Genomic DNA, 12,643 nt, shown 5'->3' with positions numbered 1-12,643 from the left:
TCTCTAAGATAAGACATTTAGCTCTATGGATTTGAAGAATTTTATATGTCAAAGGACATCAAAACTAAAAATCTGGCCTCAAACACTTGCTAGCTATGGGACACTGAGCAAATCACTTAAGCCTATTTGCCTCAGTTTTCTCCTCTATAAAATGAACTAGAGAAGGAAATAGGAAATTACTCCATTGTTTTTGCAGTTTCCATTGTCTTCTCCAAGAGAGCTCCATGGAGAAAAAGTTAGATATAACTGACAATGATTGGACCAAAAATGGTCTATAGACAAAACTTCTATCATGAAGTCATTTGTTAGATTGCTAGTAATAATATAAATATTATCCATTAACAGATTAGGAAGACTTTAAAAACTCATATTCTTTATCATGAACTTTGAAGGCACAGAAGTACAAATAAAAGGTATATAAATCATTTGTCATATTTAAAATTAAGGTGAGAGGTCATGAGCTGAACATTTTATTCTATTCCTTATTTTATATAGGATGTCTGACATGTCCCTATACTCTGTAGATCTCAGTTTCTTCAGCAGTAAACTACATAACTGCTGAAATTTCTTCCAACACTGAGTCTTACAATCTATTAGATTATATGATATGGGACCATGTCCACTTGATATTCAAAACATGTGATTAATAAACTTTTATACAGACACACACACACACACACAATTTTTGGCAGCAGTATTATAAATCTGAGTAAATTCTGACACTAGCATTTTCATATCAGAGTGCAAAAAAAGATGCAAAAAACAGTATCCTCTTCCAAAAACTTACAATCCAATGGGGAAGGCAACTTGCAAACAGCAATAAGCAAGCTAACTAAATGAAGAAGAGACAGGAAGCAAGAAACACAGGGAAGGCATCAGAATCAAGAGGCTTTGGGGGAAATTTCCAGAAGGAAGTTGACGTTTTAATGTAAACCAAGAATATCAGGATTTAGGAGAGAGGAGGGAAAGTCTTCCAGCTTTGGAGGAAAGACAGAGATAATGCTTGGAGCTAAAAGATGGATTGTCTTGTTTTGTGAAAGAGTTAGGAGGGCAGGAACACTGCACCAAAGAGTATGCATGAGGAATAATATGTAAAATTGGAAATACTGGATTAGAAAGGGCTTTGAATGTCAAAGAGAGAATTTCTTGTTTGTTCCCAGAGGTTACAGGAACCCACCTGAATCTGTTGAGTGGGAGATGTGGGGGGGGGGAGGGATGGGGTGATATGATCATTTTAGGAAAAACACTTTCATTACTGAATGAATGGAATGGAGTGAGAAGGTACTTGAGGCAGAAAATAGACTAGGACATTCTGAAATGGAAAGGAAGGATGTAACCTAGGAGTCAAAACAACTGAACTTGAAAATAGAATAATCCTTCTAAATGACTTAGCCCTGGGCAGAACCTTTAACAAATCAGCAGATGGGGAGGCTAGGTGGAGCAGTGGATGGAGCACCGGCCCTGGAGTCAGGAGGACCTGAGTTCAAATCCAGCCTCAGACACTTAATGGTTACCTAGCTGTGTGGGCTTAGGCAAGCCACTTAATCCCATTTGCCTTGCAAAAACCTAAAAAAAAAAAAAGTCAGCAGCTGTTGAAATGTGATATTAGTAGTTTTTCTCCATGATCCTGATTGCTCATAGAGAAAAGGTACTGCTATCACATGTTCAATTCCTTTTCTCATAAATAATATGAGGTTTAGGAATTTTCACAGATATTAAGATTTTAATGATTATTTATATATCATTCCACTGTCAAACATCTTTGTTAAACCAAATTCAATAGACTTTACCTTAAAAGATGAAGTTCCTTAAATAAGAAAACCAAAACATAAACCACCCAAAATAATCACTTAAATCAATATGCATTTAATGCAGGGGGATATCAGAACAATCCCGAAAAGATTTACATGAAATAATGTTCAATGAAGTGAGTAGAACTAGGAAAACATTGTACACAGTAACAGAAATATATGATTGACATATCTCTTCTCAGCAATGCAATGATCCAAGACAATTCCAAAAGATTTATAATGCTATCCACATCCAGAGAAAGAAATAGGGCATCTGAATGAAAATCGAAACATAATATTTCCACGTCTTTGGGGTTTTTTGTGATTTTTTTGCTTTTATTCTGTTTCTTCTTTCACAACATGACTAATATGAAATTATGTTTATATGATTGCATGTATGTAACCTATAGCAGATTGCTTGCCATTTGGGGAAAGAAAGATGGGAGGAAGGGACAAAAATTTGAAACTCAAAATTTCTTTTTAAAAATGAATACTGGGGGAAGCTAGGTGGTACAGTGGATAGAGCACCAGCTCTGCAGTCAGGAATACATGAGTTCAAATCACCTAGCTGTGTGGCCTTGGGCAAGTCACTTAAGCCCATTTGTCTGGCAAAAAAAACCCCTAAAAATGAATACTGAAAGCTGTCTTTGAATGAAATTGGAAAAAATAAAATGCTATTTCCAAAATATAAGCATTTAGTTATTTAGTTAGTACTTACTTATTTGTAAACGAATCTGCTAGGAGTCAGATATTAATATATATATATATATATATATATATATATATATATATATATATATATAACTTTAAGACCATATGATTTTTGATTCAAAATCTATAGATATCTCTACCGAACAGGAGAAACTGAAATTAAATATTAAGTGTTTGTCATTAGTAAGGTGAGAAGGGAATGGTGGTAACCTGGTTTCACTTAGTCTATATGGGAAAATAGGCTTAAGTCTAAGAAGGATATTAAGGAACAAACTCCACATGGGACTAAAAATGTTAAGTTCTGCATTTCACAATATAAGAAAGATACTGGTAAACTGAAGCATATTCATTCAAAAGAAGATAAGTAGAATATTGAAAAGTCTGTAGTCTCTTCATTAGAGAATCATTTAAGGGAATTATAAATATTTTTTAGGTTTTTGCAAGGCAAATGGGGTTAAGTGGCTTGCCCAAGGCCACACAGCTAGGTAATTGTCTGAGACTGGATTTGAACCCAGGTACTCCTGACTCCAAGGCCAGTGCTTTATCCACTATTCCCCCTAGCCACCCCCTAGGAATTAGGAATTAAAAAAAAAAGAACAGAAGCCTCTATGAGGGAAGATTCTCATTGATTTTGAAAATTTGGGAAATAGGTATAGAATAAATTATCATTTGGTCCCAGAGTTCAGATAGAGGGGAAAATGAAGGAAAGAAATGAAGAGGAAAATTTAATTTTGATATCATGAAGAACTCTGTATTAACAATGAAAAAAACAGAAGGGATAATTTTGAGAGGCTGTGGTTTTTCCTACTTCAAAATTGTTCATGGAAAGTCTTAGTGCTTTCTTGCCAGGAATGTCACATTGAATATGACTTTTGTACATTAGACTACATAGCAATGGAGTTAAATTTAACAAAATAATATCAACCAATAAAACTAAAACAATCTTTCACTTTCTGTCAAATATATGATTCTAGACTAGGTGCAATCATAGGAAATGATTATAATAGTCTGCTGTTTGATAAACCCAAAGAGTCCAGCTTTGGGGAAAAAACTCTCTCTTTGATAAAAACTGTTGGGAAAACTGGAAGCCAGTATGGAAGAAACTTAGATTAGACCAACACCTCACACCCTATACCAAGGTAAGATCAAAATGGATACAGGATTTACACATAAAAAACATTATTATAAGCAAACAAGGAGTTCAAGGAATAGTTTGCTTGGCAGATATTTGGAAAGGGAAGCAGTTTATGACCAAGGAAGAGATGGAGAACATCATTAAAAACAAACTAGATAATAAAAAGCTTTTGCACAGATAAAGCCACTGTTAAGTAAGATCAAAAGAAATGTAGGAAATTGGGAAACAATTTTTACAACTAGTATTCCTGAGAAAGGACTCATTTCTAAATTATACAGAGAACTGAGTCAAATTTAAAAAAAAAATAAAAGACAAGCCATTCCCCAACTGACAGATAGTCAAAGGATATGCACAGGCAATTTACAGATGAGGAAATCAAAGTGATCCATAGTCATATGAAAAAAATGCTCTCAATCATTCCTTATTAGAGAAATGCACATTAAAGAATATCTGAGATACCACCTCAAACCCCCTGAATGGTCAATATGACCAGAAAAGGACAATGTTGGAAGGGATGTGAGAAATCTGGGACACTAATACATTGTTGGTGGAGCTGTGAACTCATCCAACCTTTCTGGAAAGCAATCTGGAATTATACCCAAAGGCCACCAAAAAATGTGCATACCTTTTGATCCAGCAATACCCACTACTAGGTCTGTACCCTGACAAGATGATGAAAAAGGGTAAAAACATCACTTGTACAAAAAATATTCATAGCAGCTTTGTTTGTAGTGGCAAATAATTGGAAACTAAGGAAATGTCCTCCAATTGGGGACTGGCTTAACAAACTGTGGTATGTATGTCATGGAAAACTATTGTACTATTAGAAACCAGGAGAGATGGGAATTCAGGGAAGCCTGGAGGGATTTTCATGAACTGATGCTGAGTGAGATGAGAAGAACCAGAAAAACATTGTACGCCCTAATACTAACTTGGGGGTGATGATCAACCTTGATGGACTTGCTCATTCCTTCGGTGCAACAACCAGGGACAATTTTGGGCAATCTGCAATGAAGAATACCATCTGTATCTGGGAAAGAATTGTGGATTTTGAATAAAGACCAAAGACTATTACCTTCAATTTAGAAAATAAACATTATTTTATGTAATTTTGCAATCTCTTATACTTCATTTTTCTTCCTTAAGGATATGATTTCTCTCTTATCACATTCAACTGAGATCAATGTATAGAATGGAAACAATGTAAATAACAGCCTGCTTTCTGTGGGGGGTGGGGGGAGAGAAGCAAAAATGGGGTAAAACTGTAAAACTCAAACATAATAAAATCTTTCTAAAGAAAAAAAAGAAAAATTGAGTAGATTTTAATAATCTTTTCTACATTTCTTTTTGTTTTTGCAGGGCAATGGAATTAAGTGCCTTGTCCAAGGTCACACAGCTAGGCAATTATTAAGTGTCTAAGTCCAAATTTGAATTCAGGTTCTCCTGATTCTAGGACAGATCCTGTATTCACCACACCACCTAGCTGTTCCAATCTTTTCTACCTTAAACATTTATCTTGACTATAGGGCAGTGATGTGGTACATGGGATAGTGTTTGGACCTGGAGTCAATAAAACCTAAGTTCAAATTTGGCCTCAGATACTTACTAGCCATGTGAACCTGAGTAAAGCCTGTTTTCCTCAGTTTCCTCATTTATAAAGTGCTTTGGAGAAGGAAACAGAAAATTATTCCAGTATCTTTGTCAAGAAAACCCAAAGGGGGCAACAAAGACTTAGATATGATTGAAAAATATTGAAGAAGAAATGGTCTAAAACTACTTATGCCAAGTATTCATTTGATAGGCTTTCTAGAAATAGAATAAAAACTATCCCTTAAAACATCAGGAAAAAAATAAAAGATTAATTTTTATTATAATCTTGAAGGGCTGAAAAGTACAAATGATAAATATATAAGTAAGTAATCACATAAGAAATTGGAATTATTTCATGAGTTCAACATTTGGTACTATTTTTTATTATATGTGGAATGTCTGATTGAGTCCTTTGTACTCTCTTGGTCTCTATTTCCTCAACAACTGCTGAAATCTCTACTAGCTCTGAGTATTACAATCTATTAGAATATGCTAATGCATGCATTTGGCAGTCAGATCATACGATTAAGGACATTTTACACATCCACACCCTAATTTCATTTTTCTTCCTTAAGAGGCATGAGCATTGTGAATGTGAGGAAATTCTAAAGCAAGCATTTTAATATCAGCTAGGTACTTCAAAATTGTTTATTAAATTCTAATGTTGCCAGTGAGAGGGCACTTTTATTTACCCATCGCTAAAAATAATCAAGGTCAGGGAAGAAATCAGAGATCTTCTTGGAGAAACACTTCAATTCATGATTCTGAAAGATAAAAAGTTTTCATACATTGATTATTATCTATTCTGCATGTAAAATCAATTGATGGACTAAAGCACAGAAAAACAGGTTCTAGGTAACAATAATAACAATAAATAATGGATGCCCATTACACCACACATATGGTTCATAGAATTGAGACTAAAATTCATCAGGAAAAGCTATCTGTAACTACATGTATGGGAGTACAAGGATAAGGGCTTGAAGGAACTTGCTCCTCCAAAGCACACACAGAAGTTCAATTCACTAATTGTTTAATATATAATTATGCCTCTAGTCTTTAGGGACACAGATCTGTTTTCTTTGAGAAGTCCTTTGGGTATTCTGATGTTGTTGACAGGCCTTTTACATGATTCATATAAATATGTTTAGTACCACAACAGTCAAGAAATAATGGAGATGAGTTCACTAGATAGCAAAGAGGCTATAGACATTATGTGGTTTAGAGAATCATAGGGGACTAGACAAGTAACTAAGAGATAATAAAATGTTTCTTCCCATAAAGCAACTCTATTTCTTTAACCTCTTTATAAAGAAATGTCTATTCATTTAATGTTCATATAATCACCAGTGGGATATGAGGAAGTACCTCAGTTTCCTTTTCCAGTGCACTGCATATCTGAAAGTAGCTTTCCTCATCCAATCACCCAAACCTCAGAGAGAGATCCTCTATCCCACTGAAAGAAGAATCTAGATATGGAATGTAGTGATTTGTGGGTCAGTTTTAAGTGAGTACTTCCTAACTCTAGTGGCTCAGCTAAATGCCAAGAATGAAGGACCATGGTTCTTCCTATCATATCTGTCAGACTGACTTGCTTCCCTGATTCATTTTAAGAGCCAAATTGATGATCTTAAGTATCAGAGGATTCTGGAATTGTAAATTATTTCAATGGTCATTCTTTTAACCTCATGTTTAAACAAGAATTCCCTCTTCGTTGTTTCTCAACAATTCAACCTTAAAATGAAATTACAAAATGAGGAGGTAAATATTTCTTCCTGAGGCAATATATTAGTACCTATGTGTCAGTGGTTATCTTTGAAAAAATATGCCTCTAAAATATCCTAAATCAATATCCAAATTGGGGCATCAAAATTTACCCTAATCTGTACGTGTCATATTTGGGGATGGGGGTAGATTTTTTTTCCTGATATCCTTCCTATGTTGGTCTTGCTTTCCTATTCCTGTTCTCTTGGAAAGTTCAGGTAAGAAAAGGGAATTCCACTTATAAACACAAAATTAAAAGCATTACTGGTCTGGGTATCGTCTGGTACGAGTTATTCTTCCACAAATCCTTAATTAGTACCAATACTGAATGCCAACAAGAACACCAGAAAAAAAGCCACAAAATTTTGCATTAAGATCCTAAGGACTTAGGGAACCTTTTTTTTAAAGATTATGAAAACTTTGAAATTATTTTCATAGTAATAGATATTTTAATTTAAATATGGCTAATATTAAAATATATATAATCCACATAAACAAAAATTTAGATCCTAAGGACTCAGGGAACCTTTTTTTTAAAGATTATGAAAACTTTGAAATTATTTTCATAGTAATAGATATTTTAATTTAAATATGGCTAATATTAAAATATATATAATCCACATAAACAAAAATCTTTTGGATTCTTCAATAATTTTAAGAAAGGAAAAAATTTTGAGATAAAAACATATAAGAAATATTGAGTCTAAATTCTAGAAAGTTTCTTCTAGTACAAAATGTTTACATTTCTGAATCATGTAAAGGTATGATATATTTGTAATCTTTCCCAAATAATCCATTATCTAACAATTCCAGTCCAATATCAATATTTGATATTATAGGAGTTGGAGAGGCTATATGGAGTGACTCTTCAAAGTTTACTACCAATCTTTAAAATGTGTCTGACCCCACAGTGACACTGACAATATTGCCTACCTCTGGCAACCTTCCTACCTAGTTTACATCTTTGTTATTTCATTCTGATTGTTCCCATACTTACTAAAGAAGTGTCATGCAAAAGAATGAGTACTCAGGGAGGTTAGGTGGTGCAGTAGATAGAGTACCAGCCCTGGAGTCAGGAGTACCTGAGTTCAAATCCGGCCTCAGACACTTAATAATTACCTAGCTGTGTGGACTTCGGCAAGTCACTTAACCCCACTGCCTTGGAAAAAAAACTAAAAAAAAAGAAGGAATACTCAACTGAAGTCAAGAGAATGAAGTAGGTGACCCTAGATGAAGGATCATGGGAAAATTCTGTCACCTCTATGATTCTCAGTGAACTGTATAATGGTATTAATAACATCTATAGTTCTTAACTAATGGAGCTACTATAAGAACTAAGAACATGTAAAGTCATAAGCTAAATGGCAACTATTTTTTTCACTTTTACTTTGAACCTCTCTCCTTATACTTTACCTCTTACCCCTAATAGTGTCATATACTGTCCCTTCCCCTCATTCTGTTTTAATCTCCTGGTTCTCAAAGATCAATTTTTGATTCAAGGATTTATCTTACCTCCAATTATTTAATATTATAATTGTCCCTCCTTTTTATTTTGAAGGAATTCTTGTTCTCAATTTGTACCTGATTTATTTCTCCCTTTATTGATGTCTACTATTGAATTCTGAGATTTTTAGAAAGTGATAATTTCAGGTTTGAACGTATGGTTTAAATTTCATTTACAATTAATGACAAAATGTTACAAGGTAATGATCTGATGTAAAAGTTTTTGATTGACACAACACCTTAAAGAAAAGGGAAAGCTATAACCAAGAAAGTTAGACAAATGGAAAGAAAAATAAAACTATCCTTCCAACTCAGAAGTTCCCTAGAAAAATGTCATCTGCTGTCCATGGTTCTGATTCCAAAAGGAAACCAGAAACAAGTGTCATAAACTTCTATTTAAAAGAAGTAAATAAATGGACAGAGGATTGGGCTTAGAGACAGTAAGGCTCATCTTTTTCTAGTTCAAATGTGACCATAGACACTAGCTGTGGAATTTAGGGTAACATACCTAAACCTATTGTTTCAGCTTCCTCATTGGAAAAATGAACTAGATAAGGAAATGACAAACCACTCCAGAATCTCCGGCAAGAAAACACGAAATGGAGTCACAAAGAGTAAAATATAACTGAATAACAACAAAATCTTGGATGCAATTCAATAAACATTTATTAATTGTCTACCAGGTGCAGGCATTGTGATAAGTGTTAGTGATAAAAAAAAAGAATTAAAAGTCCCTGTCACCAAAAGCTTACAATCTAATGAGGGAGACAACTTAGAGCTAATTTTATATAAATCTAGCTAATTTCAGATTAGATAGAAAGTCATTAAAGAGGGAAGGAACTAAAATTAAGAGAGGTTGGGGAACCTTCCTGAAGGAGGTAGAATTTTAGTTCAGACTTATAGGAAACCAGGTATATCAGTAGGCAGAGCAGAGGAGGGAGAACTTCCCAGACATGGAGGACAGACAGAAACAGTGCTTGGAGCTAAAAGATGAAGTTCTTAATGGTGAAAGAGACAGAAGACCAGTGACACTGCATAAAAGCATATATGTGAGACCTAACAAATAAGGATATTAGGAATATTGTTAGAGGAATGTTTTGAAGTGTTTTGAATGTGAAACAGCATTTCATGTTTGCATACTATTTCACTTTGTCATTTGTGTGTCTTTTCCCTTTTGTTCTGTTTCTTCTTTCACAACATGACTAATGTGAAAATATGTTTTCATAATTGCACATGTAAAATTTATATTAGATTGCTCCTCATCTTAGGGAGAGGAAAGAAGAAAAAAATGGAACTCAATATTTTATTAAAACTGAAGGTAGGAGCAGCTATATGGCACAGTGGATAGAGCATTGGCTCTGGAGTCAGGAGTACCTGAGTTCAAATCTGGCCTCAGACATTTAATAATTACCTAGCTGTGTGCCCTTTGGCAAGCCACTAAACCCCTTTGCCTTGCAAAAACCTAAAAAAACAATGTAGAAACTGTCTCTACATATAATTGGAAAAAATAAAACACTATTTCCACAAATATGCATTTAGCAAGTATCTACTACGCGTCACCTACTAAACTTGGAGTTGGAGATGGACATGTACAAAGTTTTTTTGGATTAAAAAACCTATAGTTATCTCTGGGGAATAGGAGATATAATTAGATATAAAGTGTTGGTCTATCATCAGCAAGGCTAAAAAGTGAAGGGAGACACATCCTCACATGATTATTAGAAAAAATAAGACATATGCAACACAGAGTTGGCCACCATGCAAAATAAGGAATTAGAAAATAAACATATATTAAATTCTTTCTCTAAACCAGGGATTCTTTCTGTGATTTGATATCAGTAACATCTAACAAAAAAGTCAACTGAGGCATGTTGCTCCAAGAAAAATACTGTTTTATTAACAAGGACATGCTACCTAACAATAAAAGAATTAACAGATTACTTTTGTAAAACCTTACAGTTTGCAGGCAGGGGTACAGAACAAAAACCAAAACAGGATAAATGACATCATGGGATTAAGGGTTCCATGATTAGCTCCATAGCTGGGACACAAGAAACAATATAACTGTCTTGAAATTTGTAATGAGGAGCTGACAATAAGTCCCTCCTTCCCTCTGAGACTCAAGATTGTTTGTAGAAAAGACAAAAAATAAGGGCCCAAACTACGTTGCTCAGCAAATCAGACACCCCTAAAGTTTAGCCTGGTAGTGAAATGAGATTAGGCTATATTCTTCTATGCCAGGCCACATTTCTGAAAGTTTGAGAGAAGAATAGAACAATACTAGTAAAAGAATTGTATTTCTAAACTTAATCAATTACAGGTTAATTAAATTCTCAATTAAAATAAGAGGCAGAAAACTGTGATTTAGCAAATTATAGGGCAAAATCAATTAACCAAAAATGGAATCAATAAAAATCACCCAGAATCAATTCAATAATCTGAAATGGGATTGTAACATGTGTAATTAATTAGACCTGTCTACTTCCTAATTCCAAGGAAATCGCTAAAACCATAAGTTGACATAATGAACAGTGTTTGTTAAGCTTTTAAGAAATAAATAAAAGGCTGGAATTTTAAGAAAATGTATAGACTTGCCCAAATTATGAATAATATAAATCACAGAATCTGATTTAGGAAGGCATAAAAGGAACATAATTCCTATGCTCTTGAAGAGGGAGGATCCAGCATTCGTATTCCTTGATCCAGGTGAGCAACAACATAAAGTACAAAGAGATTTTATTATTAATATTCAGTCACTCAACCAAACTCTTCATGATATCCTTGATAATAGTACTCCATGTCCCTCTATCTGCCATTACCTCCTAAAAGTTTGTCCAAGTTCATGTTCATCACTTCCATGAAGCCATCTATTCTCCTTATCTACTGCAATTCTGTTTTTCCTCTTGCCCCCTTTTTATCCCTCAACATTAGGGTCTTTTTCAAAACTTCCTATCTTCTCATTTTGCGATCAAAGTGTTTAAGCTTCAAGGACACAGAAAAGTTGTATGTTAAGGGTGAAAGCGGACCAAAAAACATCCTTGAAAAATTCACTACTGTGTTATGAGAAGCCGAATGATCATTTTATCCTATCCATAATTTTCTTAAAAGCACTTTTGACTTCTTTATTCCTCAAACTATACACCAGAGGATTTAGCATGGGAATTATCATAGTGTAGAACACTGATGCAATTTTGTCTGTGTCCATGGAATGACTAGAGCTCGGTTGTAAATACATGAAGATTACTGTTCCATAGAAGATGGACACAGCTACAAGATGAGAAGCACAGGTGGAAAAGGCTTTCTGCCGACCCTCAGCTGAATGCATCCTCAAGATAGTGATAAGGATGACAAAATAGGATATCAAAATGATGAAAAAGGCACCAAAAACATTAATTGATGCAACAAAGAAGACAACCATTTCATTAATGTGTATGTCAGAGCAGGAGAGAGCCATGAGTGGTGGAATATCACAGAAAAAGTGTTGCACCACATTAGACTTACACAAATGTAGGCTAAAAGTGTTTCCTGTGTGAATGGCAGAAGTAACAAAACCACAGATGTAGCATCCAATGGCCAAATGAGCACATGTATTGGATGTCATGAGGGTGGTGTAATGGAGGGGCTTACACACAGCAGCATGGCGATCATAGGCCATTACAGCTAAGAGATAATTTTCAACAGTGATTAAGCCTACATAGAAGAATAACTGTGTAGCACATTCATTGTAAGATATAATTTTGTTCCCTGGGAGGAACCCAGCCAGGACTTTTGGAGTAACTGCTGAGGAGTAGCCAAAATCCACTAGAGAGAGGTTACTGAGGAAAAAGTACATGGGTGAGTGTAGACGGGAATCCCAATAGATCAGGGTTATCATCCCCAGATTCCCCACCAGAGTAATGAAGTAGATGATAGCAAAAATTATGAAGCCGGGCACCTGAAACTCTGAGAGATCTGTTAGTCCCACAAGGATGAACTCCTTCACCTCTGATCCATTTTCCATGAATGACTTTAAGGATTTGATTGGTTCACCTGTGTAAAGAACAAACGATATGTTTTGTTATAAACGATAGATTCTTTTGGTCATAGAATCACGTGAAAATATGAAAGGTAAGATTCTGGTCTGATAAAATGTGTTATGTAGGTTAAACTT

The 12,643-nt window shown here is 34.6% G+C and overlaps 1 protein-coding gene across 1 annotated transcript in view; it reads right to left on the bottom strand.

Moving 5' to 3' along the window:
- Window positions 1-11,569: 11,569 nt before the first annotated feature.
- LOC141516680 (olfactory receptor 5B12-like) overlaps window positions 11,570-12,643 on the bottom strand; it is a 70,172-nt gene continuing 69,098 nt past the window's right edge. Inside the window, exon 2 of the mRNA XM_074227677.1 lies at window positions 11,570-12,522. Within this exon, the coding sequence (XP_074083778.1) occupies window positions 11,570-12,493 (924 nt within the window). The 5' untranslated portion in view covers window positions 12,494-12,522. The remainder of the gene's footprint in view (window positions 12,523-12,643) is intronic.

The sequence above is a fragment of the Macrotis lagotis genome, chromosome 3, assembly GCF_037893015.1.
Source record: "Macrotis lagotis isolate mMagLag1 chromosome 3, bilby.v1.9.chrom.fasta, whole genome shotgun sequence".
NCBI classification, from domain to species: Eukaryota; Metazoa; Chordata; class Mammalia; order Peramelemorphia; family Peramelidae; genus Macrotis; species Macrotis lagotis.
This window is presented reverse-complemented; position numbering and strand designations above follow the sequence as displayed.